Source organism: Phodopus roborovskii, unplaced genomic scaffold (genome assembly GCF_943737965.1).
Source record: "Phodopus roborovskii unplaced genomic scaffold, PHOROB, whole genome shotgun sequence".
Lineage (NCBI taxonomy): Eukaryota > Metazoa > Chordata > Mammalia > Rodentia > Cricetidae > Phodopus > Phodopus roborovskii.
The window spans coordinates 6,385,921-6,405,845 of record NW_026126517.1 but is presented as its reverse complement, the minus strand read 5'-3'; the positions used below and the strand labels follow the sequence as shown (position 1 = coordinate 6,405,845).

The window sequence follows — 19,925 nt, the reverse complement described above, 5'->3', positions numbered from 1 at the left end:
CTTCACACATTTGCTATCATAGTCACATTACATACATAAAACTTAAAAAATATACTAATATGAGAATTTGACTAATATGATCAAAGTAACTGTCTTACATAAAGCATGCATTGGGTATGGGACTATTTATTCATATAAAAATTACTAGAATTGATAAAATATTTACCTAAAAAAAAAATCACCAGTTGGCTAGGCAATTTTGGAGATACTTGAGTGACATAATAGCACAGGCATCCCCAGGAATACGATATAGCAAAAGATCAAATACCATCTGCTGTGTGTGGAACTTTACAATTAGGTAAAAGACATTGTTTTGAACGCTCTTGGAATGTTTAGACTATCACTTACTAAAAGATAATATTGTAGAATTGTCATCAGAAAGATAAATATTAATCAGGAGGCACACATTACTAAAAGAACACTTGTATGGAGCTATGTCTTCAGCAGTCAACCCTTAAGGAGCCAGCAGCTGGACACACAGCTATTGACTTTCAGTAGTACTGGGGACCACACATCCTCCCATGCTCTCTATTCTCAGACGTCAGATAGAGTAGCATGTTGGAAACACATGAAGAGTGTGCAGCCATACCTGCTCTTCCAGCAGTGTCTTTGCAGATGCTCTACAAAGCCTTTGCAAGGTGTCAACAGATGAACTGATCAACTCAAGAGACCACCGAAATCCATTCAGCTTGCCCTTCACAACACCTAAGAAAAATGAAAAGCCTGACATTCAACTGCTTAAAAAATATACAGAACTATAAAAAGAAGTAAGGAAGGAGGGAAGGGAGGAGGGAGAGAAGGAGGGAAGGAAGGAAGGAGAAGGGAGGCAGGAAAGAAGGAGGGAGGGAGGGAAGAAGGGAGGAAAGGAGGAAGAAAAGAAGGAGGAAGGAAGCTGCAATGAATGGCAAGGCCTGAAGACTCACTCAATTGGACTTACCAGTTATTTTGTCTCGGGTGCTCCTGGGAAGGTGTTTCGCAATATGCCCAATGACACACAGCATATAGCCTAAGGTGTTTGAATTGGGAGATTTTTCACTAGAGTAAAAGAGAAAACACCAAATTAAACAGCATATTGCCAAAACACAACAACCACCACAAACACCCATTTATTCTGGATTATCAATACTAAAGTCTAGCAGTTGACATGGCTTAACTGTGAGGTCTGGAAACATGAAGGTGCCTAGTGAACTTTGACAAAGGTAAACTGCTTAAATGCAATTATTTTTTAAGTTGTTCTTCAGCCAGAATTAAAGCAATAGCTATGAAGTAAGCCATTTCCTGAGAACACGAGCTTTGCTTCCAGCCAATTGGCGTTTGCTAGTGGCTACTTTATAAACATACAAACCTGCTGCGTTTCTCCCATGCCTCCATTATTTTGGTGTAGTCCAGCTTGGGTGATGAGCAAGTGATCTTGGAGAGCAGCATCCATGCTGGTGCAGAATGTTCTGTGTTAATGTGGGATATCACATTGTTTATAAAAGTGGATGAGAATTTATCTTTCTTGGACCAGATATGAAAAGCCTTGTTTAAATAGCGGCTGGGGAAAAGCAAAAAAGAGAAGGAAAAGGAGAAATGTAACTATAAATAAACCAAAATGTTCCGACAAACCTCTCACTGAAAGGTATCAACTTCTGCAGCACTAGGACTTTTCTGGCACATAAAACATCCACTGAGTGAGTCCAGCTCTTTGCAAATCTGATATTAAACAAGGTGTCTTTAATTTCCCCTTCACAAAATACTATTTACAATAAAGAAGATAATTATAAAAACTGCCCATATTTCCATACATATAGCTTACTATAACAGGTATGCCCATATTGGTAGGAGCAAAGTAACAGAATAGATACATTTTATTTAATGAGATACTGGAGAACATCACAGCATTTAAATACAGCACAGCAATTTAAAATGCTTCCAGTGTACAAGTATCCATGTTACTGTTTTTGTGTGCCATGTGGTAGGTCCATGTTCTTGAGGCTGGTGTTGAATGTCCCCCTCTATTACTCTCCACCTTAATTTTGGAGTCAGGGTCTCTCACTGAACCTGGAACTCATTGTTCAACTACACGAGCTGGCCAGCAAACCTCAAAGATCCACCTGACTGTCAGCATTATGGCCATGTGCCACCACGCTCTTTTTTTTTTTTTTTTTTTTTTTTTTTTTTATGGGGAATGATTCCTGGGGATCTAAAGGGCAGGTCTGCAAACTTGTGGGGCAAGCACATTACCGACTGATGTACTCCCTGCCCAGTGCCCTTCACTGCTGCTTTTAAATCACTTTTATTTTCTTTCCATAGCATGGAATGAGATGATGACTCATGGGATGACAATGCCATAGCCCTCGGGGCTGGAGGGATGGCATGTGCAAGACACTGGATGTCAGTCTCTCGCCAAAAGAAAGGACAAAGGGAAAGGGTGCAGGGAGGGAAGTAGGAAGAAAAGAAATCACAACACGATGTGATTATAACCTCCATTTGGGCTCTTGTAACATACTTCCCACCAAAACTGACTTTGCTCTGTGAAATCTCCACCAGATTATGAGCAACCTAAATATAGTGAGGTGTCTAGTCCTGCACTGTCGAGCTCTGAGAGCAGGGCACTGAAAATGAAGTACTTCAAATGTTCGTTAACGGGACACACTAGACTTCCCCTTCCTTGTCCTCTTCCTCTTCAACCCCAATACTTGTTAAGCAGCTCCTTTCTCCAGCTCCACTGGCCCCACCTCCTTCTGTCCTTGTTACCTGGGACTTAAGTCATTTTACACAGGCCTGTGTTCTCAATCTCCAATTTGATCCCAATTCATTCTCTGCAGGTCCTAAAGTGTAAATTCCTGTCCTCTCCCTCTATATAAGTTGCTCGGCAACTTCCTCCTTGCTATTCTGCTTTTGATATAAGGCTAAGCTTCTTGGCATGTTATATTATAATGTTCCTGATTAAAAGGGTCCGAGGGACTCCTGCAGTCACTCACACTGGCCATCAATGCACTGTGGTACTAGTTCAGTACACACAATCTTAGACACCTAGGGATGTTTCCTCTCCCGGCTGTCCTTTTGCTCTTTACTAGCTTTCAAAAGTCAGTTCAGGGAGCTGGAGGTGGCCCAGCAGATAATAATCCACAATGGCTCTGGCAGAGGATGAGATTCTGGTTTCCAGTAGCCAGGTTGGCTTATCACCAACTGTGACTCCAGCTTGCCCTCTTCTGGCTTCTGTAGGCACCTTCACTCGACTGCACATACCCCAGAAAGATACACAGACACACCAACAATTTCAAAAACTAAAAGTCAATTCAAAGGTCAGCTATCCTATAAAGCACTTGCTCTCTGTTGATTAAAGACCTTAATATAAATCTTGTATATTACTGTTTATAAAGCTTTTTATCCCATCCATCCTACTGTTTCTCATAGTGCTTTTTGGGAATGTGTATGTATGCATGTATCAGTGTGGGTGTGCATATCTGTGGGTGGGTATGCCTGGAGCAAGCACATACATGTGTATGGAAGTCAGGGGTCTTTCTCCAACATGGTATGATTTATTTTGTTTTGATTCATGTGTTGAGAATGCATGTTTGTGTGTGCACCCATAGGTGTGTGTATGTGTAGGCCACAGGTCTATGTCAGGAGTCTTCTTCCGTTTCACTTATTTAAAATAGGGTCGCTTACTAAGACTGGAGTTCATCAGTTTGGCTGCAGTACTATCTGGCCAATAAAGTAGAATTCTCTTGTCTCAAGTTCCGTTGAGCTGGGATTACCATGCCTAGGCTTTTATGTGTGCAGGTGCTATGGATCCAAATCAAGGCCAGAATCCTGACTCCAGCCGTCATGCTCATTTAGCAAGCACGCTACCATTGAGCCACTTCTCCAGCTCTATCCACCTTTCCTGCACTGAATTTGGAGTTCATGAGCAGCCAGGCTACCAGCCAGTGAGCTCCAGGGCTCCAGCTATCTCCTGCTATGCCTCCCTCCTCTATCCCCAGTACCACATTAGCAGTCATTTGCTGCTGTGGGTTCAAACTCATATCCTTGTACTTGTGCAACAGAGATAGCACTCAGCAAGTCATCTCCCCAGGCCCGCTAACAGTACTTTTGGCTTTTCAAACTGATTCTCCAGATCAGTGTCTCTCATAGCCTTTTCAATGCAAGACTTCTTTAAATTTATTCACCCAGGCTGGGCTGTGGTGATGCACACCTTTAATCCCAGCACTTGGGAGGCAGAAGCAGATGGATTTCTGTGAGTTTGAGGCCAGCCTGATATACAAAGCTACACAGAGGAAACCCTGTCTCAAACAAACAAGCAAGCAAACAAACAAACAAACATACATTTATGCATGTATATGCATTTTTAGTAGTGCTGGGTCTTGTACATACTAGGGAAATACTCCTACAACGGAGCTACACCCTATGTAGAGATCCCTTCAAATTCTTTAAAATTAGTGATCACTCCCAAAGAACTTTTGCATATGTAGGATGGATGGACAGACACAGACACACACACACACACTGATTCCTACTTAAAAATGAACAATAAGAGGGACCTTGTAGTACAAGCTTGTAATCCTACTTACAAGGCTGACACAAGAGGATTGCATGTTCAAGGACAACCTGAACTCCAGAGGTAAAGGCAGTGTGGGCAACTTAGCAAGATCTTATCTCAAAATAAAAAAAGCAAAAGGGAAGGCCGAGGACACAGCTAAGTGACAGAGCACCTGTCTAGCATACATGAAGCCATTTAGCATACTTTAATCCCTTTTGCTGAAAACAAAAACCAAAAGCCACAAAAAACTAGAACCAACAAACCCATTTATATCAGCATAAGTAATAGTATTCTTCATAAAAACACTTCCCAAACAAAATAAATGGGGTGAGTATTGTATCCTTTTGTAAACCGATTAAGTATGGCTCAAACAGAAATGGGATTTCCTGTATCTGCCTTTGTGTGCAATCTGTTCCAGCATCATACAGCTTCTGGACCTTCCATTCCATAAGAACCCTCTTAATGTCATAATTAAAAGCTCTACTACTGCCCTAGCCCATGTCTTCATGGCAGCTCCATGTGATGTTCCTCCTCACTTTGGGATAACATCGACGGCTGATTTATCAGGGAAAGGGAAAACAGCAAGCTCCAGCACTCGTTTGTCACCCCCTCTTGGTTACAAAGTAAAGCTCTTCATCTAACTTTCTCCCACATTTCTTCATTAAATATTCCGCATCTTTCATTCACCCTCACTTGTCACCAGCTTTTTACCTCTGACCTCTATAAACCTATAATTCAGATAGGTTTCATACATCTGAAAATGAGGACGATGCTTATAGAGGATGCTGTGATGCTAAAGAAGCAAAAGAAGCAAAGGTAAGCCTCGATTTCAGATACAAACATGCCTCCCAGTCTTAGGAATGTGGTAACTCAGGCCAGGTGTGATGGCAATTCTTGGTTATCAATTGGAGTACACCTGGAGTTACCTAAAACCCAAATGGCTGGGCACACTGTGAGGGACTTTTCTTAACTGAATCATTTGAAATGGAAGATCCTCCTTTAATCTGGGCTGCACTCTCTGCTGGTAGTCCATGTAAGGTCATGGAAGAAGGAAGACTGCTCTCTTTGACGTTTGCTCTAACTTTTGCTAGTGAGCCCATTTCATTCACTGGAATTCAAGCCTACGTTTTTGGGATTCTGGCGTATACTGAGGACCAGCTGAGACATCCAGTGTGTTGGCTAGCATTATATCAACCTGACACAAGCTAAACTTAACTGAAAGAGGGAACATCAATTGAAAAAAAAAAATGTCTCTGTAAGATGAAACTATTAGGCATTTTCATAATTAGTGATTGATGGGGGAGGACCCAGGCCATTGTGGGTGGTGCCATCCTTGGGCTGGTGGTCCTGGGTTCTATAAGAAAGCAGCTATGGGAAGATGTTAGTAAGCAGCTCCCCTCCATGGCCTCTGCATCACTTGGGCTCTAGGTTCCTGCCCTGCTTAAGTCCCTGCCCTCACTGATTTTGATAATGAACTGTGATGATATGAACTGTGAGTGAAATAAACCCTTTCCTCCCCAACTTACTTTTATTCATGTCATTTTATCACGGTAATAGTAATCCTAAGACAATTCAGCCTGAATATACAACTACTGAATTCTTGGACCTTGCTTTGGTAGATAGCCATTGTGGCCTAGCTGGATCACAGCCTGTAAGTTATTTTAATAAATCCCTGCCCTCTCTCTCTCTGTGTGTGTGTGTGTATTCCTACTTATAAAATAAATGTCAGTGTTCTGAAAGTTCTTTTACTCTAGAGAACCCTAAAACACCTGGGGAATCAAGGAAGACTGCCAGAGGTAAGTAGAGGAAAATCTAAGGACAAATAAGATGACATAAAACAGAGTGGGCTAAAAGAATTTCATAGACAGAACATGTCTCCAGAGGTACCTGGATGCAGGGCAGATTGTGTGGGGAGCAGAGTGGGATTGTCAAGACCGAGAATGCACAAGGTGGAACACATAAGAGACAAAGATGAGGCAGCAGTCAAATGACATGACAAGAGGACATTTTCTGATGCTTCCTGAGGAGGCCGAGCATGTAGAAAGGTCAACTGGTGGACTGCAAGCACACTAGACAGGAGACCCTGCCTGGGTGATGCCACAGGAAAGGAGCAAAAACTCTTGGGATAAAAAAACAACAAATATTCCTTTTGCTTGAAATAAATATACATCACTGAGTTGTCTTCTAAGCAGGTTTTGACAATTTATGCGCTCCTCAAGCATGCAAAATTGTCACTTTCTCAAATTCTCAGTAACACTTGCTTACAGTATAGACTGTCAAGTCTCACATTTTAACAAACTGAAACTTGTATTATTTTTAACTCTGTTGACTGTTAGAGAAGTTTAATATCAGACTCAATATCTCTGTCTCTTGCTCATCTCTACCTCAACTTTTGTGAACTTCTTTTCACCTCATCTCTTTTCTGTTAGGAGTCCTCTCTTGAGTAAGAACCATTAGTAAAAACAGGTGACCATCCCTCCTCATGTCTTCATATGTTTTTTATGGTGTCATCTTAGTCTGGCTTCTGAGTTGCTACAGCAATACCTGGGCATGTGTAATTGACGAAGAACAGAATCTACTGTTCACCTGAAAGTACTGAAGTCTAAGGTTAAGGCTCCAGGCTTAGTGACTGCTGACGTCAATTCTCTGCTCCAAGGTAGTAACTGGTATGGCGCATCCTTCATAGAAAGCAAGGGCACTCACATGGTACAAACGCCCAAAGATGGAGCAAGACAGCCTATTCCTGAAAGCTCTCTCTTCCTACCGACACTAAATAATTCAAGAGGGTACAGTTCTGGCTGCCTAATCCCTTCTTACAGGACCCTACCTCATGACACTCATATTTGCCAGTTGATTTCAATATGAGCTTTAAAAGGGAAACGTGCAGTCACAGCAACTGCTGATAATCCTTCTAACGCAGATTCACCTTGCCACTGCAGTGCAAATGCTTAGGCTCAGCCTTGAAAAGAAGATGCAATGGTTTCGTTTCAGAAGTGTGTAAAGGGCTGATCTGTGTCTCTCTAAAATGTCTGTGTTAAAGGCCCAACACCTGTAATCTCAGAATGTGACTTATAAAGTCAAAGGCAGCCACTAGCACACACTTTACTCAAATGTGCAGCTGTCTTTACAAGAGGAGATTGGACCCTCACAGATTCCCAAAAAGACTTGCTGAGAGCAAAGCGAGACAGGGCTGTCTGCAGGCTAAAAGACCTGAGAGAAAGCAAAACCTCCAGAACTGAGAGAAGTAAATTTCCACTATTTAAGTCACTCAGACTGTGCTATGCTGTCATACTAAACCTAGCCATTAGCACAAGAGTCTACTTCCATTAACATTTCACATTTAACATTTCTGAAAAAAAAAAAAAAGTTCTAGAGGACTGTACCCCTTTTTTAAATCAAGGCAGCTGTCTTAGGGTTTCTCTTACTGGGATGAAGCACCATGACCAAACAGCAAGTTGGGGAGGAAAGGGGTGATTTGGTTTACACTTCCAGATTGCTGTTATCATCAAAGGAACTCAGGACAGGAACTCAAACAGGACAAGAACCTGGAGTTAAGAACTGATGCAGAGGCCAGGGAGGAGAGCTGCTTACTGGCTTGCTCCCCATGGCTTGCTCAGCCTGCCCTCTTATAGAACCCAGGGCCACAGCACTCAGTACCACCTAGAATAGGCTGGACCCTCTCCCATCAATCACTAATTAAGAAAATGCTTATATTTTCTTATGGAGATCTTATGGAGATATTTTCTCTATTGAGGTTACCTCTTTCAGATAACTAGTTTGTGTCTGGGTGACTTAAACTAGATGGAACAGTAATAATATATTCTCCCACTGTGGTAACACATACGCTCAGAGAAGACTGTGACACCTACTCAGTGTGTCTAGGCTGGGTGGCTGGTGGGGCAGGGCTGAAGGCTGAGTCTTTTTGGCAGTTATTTTTATTCCTTTTGAAATCAGATGGTTGTGTGTTTAAAAACATTATGAAATGGGACTGAAATGGAACTCGTTAATACTTCATAACCATAAGCATTTGCCCTTGAAAAGTGGGTATTTAAAGGGTACTCTTGTATCAAATTTTAGAGAATGCATAACAAAGGACACTTAGGAGGTAGCATGTTGGCATACATTATAATAGGAGAACATGAAATACCAGTGAGCTCAATGTTTAGGAAGCTGAAAAGTAACCAGACTGAAGAAAAGTCATCTTGAGAGTGAGCCTATTGTTTAAAAGTGAGCAACCCTGGGGACTAAGACTAGGGGTTAATTTAGACTAAGGTTAACATCTGAGAATGTCTGTGAGGAATTTCCTCGGTTGTACTCATTGACAGGAGAAGACCCAGCTTACATGTGTTGCCTGGGACAGATCCTGACCAGCACCCAGTGGAGACAGGGCCCTGCACTGGCTTTTGTTGCTCTCTGCTACTTGACTGTGGATACAATGTGAGCAGTTCCCTCAGCTCTTGCTGCTGTGACTTAGCCATCTCTGTGGACCACAACATGGAACAGGAAGCCAAGATAAATCCTTTCTGGAGGGTATTTTATCACAGCAACAGAAAGAGAAACTAAGACACAAACAAGAGGGAGAAAGTAGTAGATTCTGCTGTTGAGCGAGTCCCTCCCTTAAAGGAACATCAGCGAAAACATAGGGAATACCCAGAAAACACCGACAGGATGAATACATTTTTAGTGGTAGTTTTAATACTAGAGGGATGAAAACAAGTAGCCCATTATCTGTTTGAAAATGAGGAAACTAAGGCCCAGAAAGAAGTTCTCTGCAAAGGCCACAAGGCAGAAGTTCACAGCAATTGGTTACTTTTGTTTTATGTATGACAACATGTAAGGAAAAAAAGAGTGGCCACTATAATCCAGATAAAAACCAACCATAAGGTACCTGTAGTCAGGGAACCATCACAAACCTTAACTCCTCAGCATAATGTTCACCACCCTCGACGTTATGAAGTAGAAACAAAAGCACAGAGATATTTATCCCACTAGCTCAATAAAATGTATAAGGCTTAGCTTTTATGAGTGAAAAAGCAGGCTTGGCATGGTGGCTCATGCCTTTAATTCTGGTGCTTAGGAAGCAGAGGCGGGTGGAACTCTTGAGTCTGAGAACAGCCTGGTCTATATATAGAGGGAGTTTCAGAACACCCGAGGCTACGAGGAGAAACTGTCTAGAAAACCAAAAACCAAACAAAATGCAAGTAAAGATGTGGTCCTCCTATCAGCAAGTAGTGGGGGATGCTGATGCTACAATGCCATCCTATGTCAGTACCACACACAGTGCCAGGCTAAAAGTGGAAAGGAGTTGGAAGGGAGCAGAGGGATCAAAGGTACAGCTAAAACACCAACCACAATAATGCTAAGAGATGCAGAGAGAATCAAGGGTCTTTATATATACTAAGAATCTGGACAACTGATCTTCAGATATCAATGAAAAAATTATTATTAGAACACCATATACGAGGCCCAGAAAGATGGCTCAAGTGGTTAACAGCACTGGCTGCTCTCGCAGAGGACCCACATTTGGTTTCCAGTACCCATATGATGGCTCAAAAACTCTAGTTTCTAGTTCCAGGGGATTCAATGCCACCTTCTGGCCTTCTCAGGTGTACACACACACACACAGGGGAGGGAGGGGAGGAGGGAAGAAGGGAAGGAGGGAGATAGAGATCTTTAAAACATAACACAACAACAACAACAACAACAACAAAAGCAGCACATGGCCTTGTATAAGGAACTGAAGTGATACAGTTAATGTACCTCAGATCCTGGCTTTCTGTAGTAAGAAGAGCAAGTAGTGCCCAAGCAAGCACCTGGCTTCTGTTCTCACTGTGGAATTCCCTGTGATGCTTAAGGTTCTGCAACAGAAGCTGGTCCAGACACTCCAAGGCCTTTTCTTGCACTGTGCTTTCAGAGTCCATCACCACTGGGATGACTCCCATCAACCAGGCTTTCTGAACTGGGACACATGTAGGTTGGGCCTAAGGTTGAAAACATTATAGCAGAAGATTTAACACTATTTCAAGTTCAACATTTCAACAGACATGCTAAATATAATCACACCTACAAGGGACAGGGCTAAGTTTAATGTTAGAAGGTATTCTTTGTGTGTTCAAAGCCCTGGGTATAATACTTAGCACTGTGCCCAAACAAATAAATAATTGCACTCAACTGCAAATAAACAACAATAACAACAAATCAACATTCAGAGATCCTGAAAGACTGTAACCTCCAGCTTAAGATGAATCAATGCATATTAAAATTTAAACTTATAAATTAAAGCTGTTATTTTATTATTTGTGATCAGGGTTATTTTGGTTATTCAAGAACAACAACAAATGATATTTACTCCAAGGAAATGTGCTGACAGGAAAAACCAAACTATGCATTGCTGGAGAGATGGCTCTGTGGTTAGTTGCACTTGTTGCTCTTCTAGAGGACCCAAACTAGATTCCAAGCACCATGTCAGCCAGCTTACAACTCCAGAGGCTTTGATGTTTCTGTTCTCCATGAACACTACACGTACATACTCATATACATGTGTGTACACACACACTTCAGTGACAAAAATAAATCTTAAAAGAACACATTCTTTAATGTGTTCTCTGGTAAAAATCCTTCAATAGCCGATTAATTGAGAGAAATAAATTATATATCATACTAATGAATATGCTCTTCTGGCAATATCTACTTTTTTGTTTGTTTGTTTGTTTGAGACAGGGTTTCTCTATGTAGTCCTGGCTGTCTTGGAACTGGTTCTGTAGACCAGGCTGCCCTGGAACTCAGATTAGCCTGCCTGCCTCTCTGGGATTGAAGTGTGTACCACCCTCACCTCTACCACTACCAGCAGCTACTTAACTTAACTGACAAAAATTAATCTAGGCCTTGAATTTAATTAATTTGACTTTAAAGTTTCTGAGACTTGAAAGATGGTGTGGTTATTATAATGAGCTAATCCCCAGGCTCAGGCATTTGAATACTTTGTCTCCAGCTGCTATTGTGGCCAGGAAAGGTTACAGTGAGGAGGTACAGTCTTGCTGGAGGAAATATATCACTGGGCAGGGTGGGCTTTCAGGGTTTAAAGTCCTGCTCCACTTCAGATCACTCTTTGCTTTGTCATGATGTGATCTCTCAGTGTCCTGATTACCACAAAACCTGCTACTTGCTGCCAGCCTTCCCTGCTACAATGGACTCTTACCTCTAGGCCCATTAGCAAAAATAAACAAATAAGTGGTTAAGAGCACATGCTGCTCTTCCAGAGGGCCAGTGTTCAATTCTCAGTACTTACATCTCGTGGCTCACAATCAACTGTGGGCCTCTCACCCCTGTGGGCAACCCCCCCATACATTTATATACTCATAAACACAGACGTGAGAACACATAAGTAAACATTAAAAACAATTTAAAAAATTTTAGTTTCCTTTTCTAGCTGAGATTTAAGATAAAATCAAGAAATAACACAGCATTGTTTAGCATAAGTTCCTAGTTGAAGTAAAAATGAAAGTCATCTGCCAAAGATACTTGTTATTCCCCAGTGGTTGAAGTTTAGGCCTCAGGTGGGCACAGGTGAATTTCTAAATGGTTTATTTAACATTTAGCAACAGGTAATTAAGTAGTTGCACTTGTCCCCTTTTTGTGTGGGAACTAAACTCAAGCACTTGATACATACAAAGCACATGCTCTAACCCTAAGGCTCCAGCATGCATCCATCCATCCATCTTATCTATCTTTGAGGCAGGGTATACTGTAGACAAAGATGGCCTCAACTTCACAGTACTCCTCTTTATGAAGCCAACTCAGAGCTGCTTTTGATGTAAAGCACTAAGCATTCTATACACAAAATAATACTCCTCACCATAACAAGTTCTGTAAGGGACTGTAAGGCCTGCTTCCGCACAGATACAGCAGGGTCTCGACAATGGTCCTGCAGGATCAACAGGTCCTTCTCCAAGCTCAAGATGTCACAGTGTTTCAGAATACTCACTAACACCTGCAAGGTACAACATGAAGTGTTGAGTACAGAGCACAAACTCAGAAAGGATAAATATAGACAAAGAAATACTTCACATTTGTAGTTTTTAACATTTGAGAGGTCAAGGATTACCCTATTTCCCTATAGTACTTTATCTTTTGAAAGGACTCTCTTGGATAGTGGTGGTGCACACCTTTAATCCCATCATTTGGGAGGCAAAGGTGAGCAGATTTCTGAGCTTGAGGCCAGCCTGGCCTACAGAATTCCAGGACAGCCAGGGCTACACAGTGAAACCCTGTCTGTCCCTGAAAAACAAAACGAGAGAGAGGAGAGAGAGGAGAGAGAGAGAGAGAGAGAGAGAGAGAGAGAGAGAGAGAGAGAGAGAGAGAGAGAGAGAGAGAGATAGATTAAGGTTCTAGAGAAAATTAACATTACAACCAATTTCACTAACTTACTGAAATCCATCTATGGCCTCCTAGTTCCAACAGCTAACATATAAAAAGTTGTTTTGTATATATTGCTGTGTATCGCTGGCTGAATTAGAACTCACTATGTAGATCAGGCTGGCCTCAAGCTTGCTTCAATTCCAATACCTACCTCTTGCTTCCTGAGAACTAGGATTACAGGTATGTACCACCATTCTCCATAACAGCTGTGCGCCTTCAAAAGCCACCAAGTAAATCTGGAAGCTTAAATATCAGTAAATTCTTCTAGCTCTTCTATAGCTTATAAAAGTAGAGCCACGGTCAAGTCTGGAAAGCAGTAAGCAATGGGGATGGTACTTCTAAACTTTCCTGCCTCAAGTGTGTTTAAGGAGGAAGGTCCCACCTGGAGAGCAGACTTCCTGACGTTGATCTTTTCATCCTTGGTTCTTTTTCTCAGCATTGCCATGAAGCATCTCTCTGTGGGTGACATCAAAGAATCATAGTCTTAAGAAAGACCATAGACACTCCTAAGGTGTCACAAAACAAAGGAGACAGGACTGTTGAGAGACTCAGTAGTTACTGAAGTTCTAAGAAAGGAGAGCATCAAAAGGTCTTGAAAAAGAAGATCTGATAACCAGGCATTCAGTATAAAAAAGCATTAACTTTAGGATTTGATTTTAAATCCTGGCTTCTACCACTAAATGAATTTTTAAAGATTCGTTTAATTCTTATTTATGTAATACATAAATACTATGTATTTAGGGGGTCTGTAGGGGTGGTTATGAAGGTCAGAAGATGGTATCAGATCCCCGGGAGCTAGAGTCAAAAGCAGTTGTGGGCTGTCTGAGGGGTGCTGGGAACTGAATTTGGGATGACCTCTGGAAGAGCAGCAACCTCTGAACTACTGAGTCAAGGCTCCACAGCCCTCTACAACTCTTAATGAATTATTTACTGCTTCTATTTTGCTTGGTTTACCAAAGACTTATAAAACCCAGAGTTGTAAAGATTTGATGAAGTAATATGTGACAACTTTCAATTTTTTATTAGAAAGACCCTGAAATTACTAAAAAAGAATAGTTCTTATGAATTATGTCTTTGATATAAATTAAAAACCTAAACAGAACATTGTAAGAACATTTAAGAATTTATTAAAAAAAATAAGAGGAGGTGGAAAGATGTCTCTGTGGGTACAGAAGCTTGCCATGCAAGCCCCACACACAACCTTGGTTTGAGTATCTAAAACCCATGTTAAAAAAGAGAGAGAGAGAAAAGTAACTTTCCCAAGTTGACCTCTGACCTCCACAGATGCACCAGGGCATGGCCTATCTACTCCATTACACACAGACACACAACGAGTTTTTTAAGTAAACAAAAGCAAGACAATGTACTATAAATAACATGTTGAAAAAAACTACTATACTTTCTAAAATATAACAAAGAGTAGCACTGCTTTACCTCTTTGTACATTCTGATATTTGGCTTAGTAAAAACCTGCTGGACTGTCTGTCACCTGTTATAACTCACATTATGGGATCTCTGGGAAATGTCAATTTACTCTTGTGAGAAGATCAAGGTGTGGGTAGTAAATGATTCCTTGATAATAATATGAACACAGTTTTCACTATCATCATGGCAGGAAACATGGTAGCATTCTGGCAGGCAGTAAAGCAGTAACTGAGAGCTATATCCTGAGACACTGGGCCTGGCATGGGTTTCTAAAACCTCAGAGCCCACCTCTTGAGACACACTTCCTCCCAAAAGACTACATCTCTTAACCTTTCTCAAATAGTGCCACTCACTGGTGACTAAGCATTCAAATATATGAACCTAAGGGGCCATTCTTATTCAAACCACCACAGTGAAGTTATAGAATAAAAAGGTCAATAACTAACAGCCTTTGTAAGAAAATATTAATGAAAAATAAAATATGAAATAAAGAGAACATCTTAATTTATGACAGCACCAAAAAGGATAAAATACTCAGGACTAAATTCAAAGAAGTAGAATTGTTTATACGGTTTGCAATATATGTTTATACTTATATGAAGGTTGGCCATAGTGGCACATGGCTGAAATTCCAGCACTCAAAAGGCTAAGACAGGAAGACCACACTCAATTCAGGCCAGTGTGAGCTACTTTGGAATTACAGGCAAAGCTGGGTTGCATGTTGAAACTCTAAAGAATGTTTTGTTTTTAAACATAAAAACAAGTCAGGCAAGGTTGTATACATAGGCTGTTATTTCATTTGAAGACTAAGGCAAGAGCACAGAGTTCAAAAAAAAAAAAAAAAAAAAAAAAAAAAAGGAAAAGGAATATGCCAGGTGTTGGCTTTGATCCCAGCACTTGGGAGGAAGAGGCAGACAGATCTCTGTGAGTTTGAGACCAGCCTGGTCTACAGAGCTAGAGCTAGTTCCAGGACAGCCTCCAAAGCCACAGAGAAACCCTGTCTGGAAAAACAAAAACAAAAACAAAAACAAAACAAAACAAAACAAAAACAAAAACAAAAAAAAAAAAAAAAAAAAGGGGAAATCATCCCCCAAACAAGAAACAAATGAAGCACCTAAATATACCTAATGTTCACAGATTAGAGTGTTATCCCATTCATGGAACAGTACTTTCTAAGCTGATCCTTAAAATCAACCCTGCGGAAATGCAAGATGGATGTCAGGAATGATACACACTCTTGTAATCTTATCATCTGGGGGACTAAGGAAGAGCTTCAGTTTAAGGCTAGCTCGAGCTACACAGAAAACCCTTATGAGAAAAGAGAAAAGGTACAGATATAGCACATCTGTGTCTAATTTGGGGGTGGGGCTGGGTTTCAACAGATGGTTCTAAAATTTCTGTGCAATACAAAGGATCCAGAAGAGCCAAATCACTTCTGAAAAAGCAAATACAGAGAATTCACACTTCCTGGTGTTTAAAACCTACTGATGGAAATGCAGAGTCACTGCAAAGTATCTTTATAAGACCAAAAAAAAAAAAAAAAAAAAAAAAAAAAATGAACTGAAAGCAATTTAGCAGTGCAAACAGGGAAAAGCTGTCTCCCATTTTCTCCCCAAAGACACGCACAAATTCTCTTGTCACCTTACTAGCCCAGGAGCATCAATGAAGGGGTCTCCAGAAAATTTCAGTCTATTAAGACATCTACATTCTTACCTTCCCACCCCTGCAAGCCTAAAATTGAATGCCCACAGCATCAATTTTCAACAAACTTACTGTTTTCTGTTGAAGATATTATGTACGTCTAAGCCCCCACTTCTCTTTCGGATTTCATATTCTTTCTCTGTTCTGTGCTCTTAAAATTTAACCTGGTCATATTGGCTTGTGGTACAAATGCTTCCTTTTTTAAAATCAATGTTGTATCTTCACCAAGGGTCAGGGATGATATCCATGGCCCATATTACCACAAAGGGCCATAGGAACTATGCTGGTGGGAGAGCTGACTCTGTGCCTTGCCTGAGGAGGCGGGTGTGTTTGCGTGTGTCAGTGGCCCAAACAGATCACCTCAGCTACCACCCAGAGCCATAAACTGGGTTGGCCCACTCTAACATCTACCCTATCTATGACCTGCTGGAGTGAGTGTAGGACTGGTCTGGCAGAAGGATAATCACAGGATCTCTATGGAATTTCAAGGAGGGACCAGAGATGATGTTGGACCAGAGGCCTTGAAACAGACCAATGACTCACTGCAATTACATTTTGTGGGTGGGGCTGATTGGACAAGAGGGTATAAATGTGTGACACACTATAGTTCCCAATGCCACTATGATAAATGAAGAGGTGTTGGAAAAAGGGAGGAGCAAGGTGGTTTTTTGGTTGTTGTTGTTTTTAATTGTGTGTATTTTGGGGGGAGATTTCTCTTGGGGAGATACTATAGGGGTGAGGGGCTGATATGGAAGGACTGGGAGGTGAGAAGAATTGGGGTGCATGATGTAAAATTGCCAAAGAATCAATAAAGAATTACATTAAAATAGAAGAAATATTCCTTGTCAGTAAATACATTTATGACTAAAGGAAAAGGGTAGAAATCGATATTCCAAGCAAATGAAACCTGGAATCCTGACATCATATAGGATAGACTTCAAGGCATAATTAGTCAGAAGAGATAAACATATTGGTAAATAAAGAAAGATGTATGTATGCATGTGTGTGTGTGTATGTATGTATGTATGTATGTATGTATGTATGTATGTATCAAAGCCAGGTGGTAGTGGTACACACCTTTGATCCCAGAACTTGGAAGGCAGAGGCAGGTGGATCTCTGAGTTCGAGGCCAGCCTGGTCTACAAAGTGAGTTTTAGGACAGCCAGGGCTATAGAGAGAAACCTGCCTTTAAATAAATAAATAAATACATAAATACATAAAGACAAATAATTAATAAAGAATATATCAAAAAGATATCACCACAAATACATCTAGAAGCCAGTAAATAAGTAAATAATGAATAAACAAAAAATATCAAAAAGATGCAACCACGAACAAGTATATACTTGTATATTCAATTCTCTAAAAGTAAAAACTTCTGACATCAAGGGACAGATAGATTCTGACAGTGAAATAGCAGGTGACTTAATATCCATCGACTTTATGCAAACTGGATATGGTGGTAATCTCCTTTGACTCCAGTACTCAGGAGATGGAGGATAGGAGCACGTCATCCTTGGCTACAACAGCTTCTACTCTTGTCTCAAAAATACAAACAGAACCACCAATTCTGGCAAGGATGCAAGTGAAGGGCAATCCTGACAGCCTGTCAGGTGAAATGACTTTTTTGTCAGGGTATGGTGGTACATGCCTTTAAACCAGTACTTGGGAGGCCAAGGGAGGAGAGGCTGAGGGACACATAGTGAGACCCTGCCTCAAATGTATACATGATAATAAGCAGTCCTTAATAAAATAAAAACAACTGTCATATCACTCAGCTATATCATTGATTTGGGTTTTTCCCTGAAAGAAATCTAGCTCAGTATACAACAGATATACCTAATACCTTCAAGCCTATTCTGGCATTATTCCCAATGCTGAAGTTACAGACTGACTTTGGTGTCTACAAAGATAGAGCATGTGATACACACACAGGTGGAGTTCTATTTAACAACACATAAGAACACAATGACGGCACCTGCTGAGAAATGTATGAAGCCAGAGATCAGACTTGGAAGTACACTACCACAGTTTTTTCTCACGTGAGACTGAATAGGGCACATTTAGGAAGAGGCAGCAAGAGGGTGTGGGGAGGGGCGAGGGTGGGTACCTCCAGACTGGTCTCTTTTGTCACTGTCATCGGTGTTGCTCTGTGCTATGTGCCAATTTCCACTGGTAGACACTATTAAAAAAAAAAAAAAAAAAAAAAAAAAAAGATTAAGGTAAAAAGTCTATATTTATTTTCAATAGCATAAGCATTGCATGTTATTCAAGTGATGAAATGGCTAAAACAAACCTCAGTTTCCAGAAAGAAAAAAACATTAGGATAGGTGAGTATGGAAGCAGGAGTCATTCTAACAGTCAGCACATTTTTTTTTTTTTTTTTTTAAAAAGAGCCAATTGAGTGTTCAAAAATACTGATGATTACCTATTGAGTATCTCCGAAGAGTACCAGAGCAACTCTGTACTCCTGAAATCAAAGAACCTAAAAGTAAGCAGACAGATAAAAGAGTGTAAGTCATATATAAGCATACATAGAGCCACAGTCACATCAGACATTTTTGAAACTGCTAACTGCTGACAACTTTCTTTTGTTTCAGAAAGGAATTTCAAATGTAACAGGCTTCCCTTTCATATATATATATATATATATATATATATATATATATATTTTTTTTTTTTTTGAGACAGGGTCTCTCTGTGGCTTTGGAGGCTGTCCTGGAACTAGCTCTTGTAGATCAGGCTGGTCATGAATTCACAGAGTGCTAGGATTAACTGTGTGTGCTACCACTACCGGCTAGGGTTCCCTTCATAAAAAGGGATTTGAAGTTGGAGATAAGCTCAAGTTGTAGAACACATGCTTAGTTGTGTGAAGTCTTGGGATTGATCCTATACACAGCAATTTACCAACAAATGATAAAGTGGGTTATGAGGATTAATTAACACACACACACACACACACACACACACACACACACACACACAGCCTTAACAAAGTTTACTTACAGTTTATTTTTTGATTTATTTTTTTCCTTTGCCATCATACTGGGTCATGATCCATGGCCTCATATGTACTAGGCAAGTGAACACTGAGTTATACCTCTAGCCTTTCCCACTCACTGTTAATGAAGATCTCCAATATACTCTCTGATGTGCTTCTAGCAGATGACTCCAGACAATGTGCAAAACTGGACAGTGCTTTGCTGCGGACAGTAGGTGCCTTGTCTAAGCAACGATCAAATATAATTTCTTGCACGAAGAATTTATGTTTTAGAAATTTCTGATGCTCCAATAACACAGTGTCATCCACTTCTCTTTCAGGAAGCTCTAAGAGAGCTAAAGCAACATCAAGAGTGAAAACCCGGTGTGGAATCTGCCAAGGCAGAATTAGAGGCATACATCAGTAGGAGTAAGCACCAAAGCAAAGATCTCTTCTGCATTCAGACACAGTGCTCAAAGGCAGGACCTGAGCTTTTCTACAGCCCATCTCCTACCTTAGAACTCCGTGAATATTTGTGAAGCCAGGCAATGAATGCAGCATATTCCTCAGAGGGAAGCTTATTAAGCAGTTGGACCAGGGACTGTGCTGCACAGGTCCGATACTCTGCTTTATCTACCACCTGGAATACACAAAAGAAAGCTGACTATCTTTCCACTTGCAGAATGACTGAAGCTCATGTTGTAACTGAAAATTAGCAAGTGCGATTAGCTCAATGATCTTTAAACACCAGATAAATGACTAACAAATTTTATGTTTTATAACCCAATGAAAATTAAAATATATACCCCAGCAGAAAAACACAATTTCAGAGACTATGCACCTTTACAGCAGATACAGTTCAAATTAAGAATA

The 19,925-nt window shown here is 40.7% G+C and overlaps 1 protein-coding gene across 1 annotated transcript in view; it reads right to left on the bottom strand.

The window, feature by feature from the left end:
• Positions 1-19,925, bottom strand: part of Ncapd3 (non-SMC condensin II complex subunit D3) — a 72,136-nt gene that overhangs the window by 33,888 nt on the left and 18,323 nt on the right. The window contains exons 10-19 of the mRNA XM_051196932.1: positions 19,567-19,692; positions 19,193-19,445; positions 18,501-18,557; positions 18,183-18,254; positions 13,329-13,402; positions 12,384-12,518; positions 10,289-10,509; positions 1,346-1,537; positions 938-1,035; positions 590-705 (exon numbers count right to left, since the gene is read on the bottom strand). Coding sequence (XP_051052889.1) covers positions 590-705; positions 938-1,035; positions 1,346-1,537; positions 10,289-10,509; positions 12,384-12,518; positions 13,329-13,402; positions 18,183-18,254; positions 18,501-18,557; positions 19,193-19,445; positions 19,567-19,692 — 1,344 coding nt within the window. The remainder of the gene's footprint in view (positions 1-589; positions 706-937; positions 1,036-1,345; positions 1,538-10,288; positions 10,510-12,383; positions 12,519-13,328; positions 13,403-18,182; positions 18,255-18,500; positions 18,558-19,192; positions 19,446-19,566; positions 19,693-19,925) is intronic.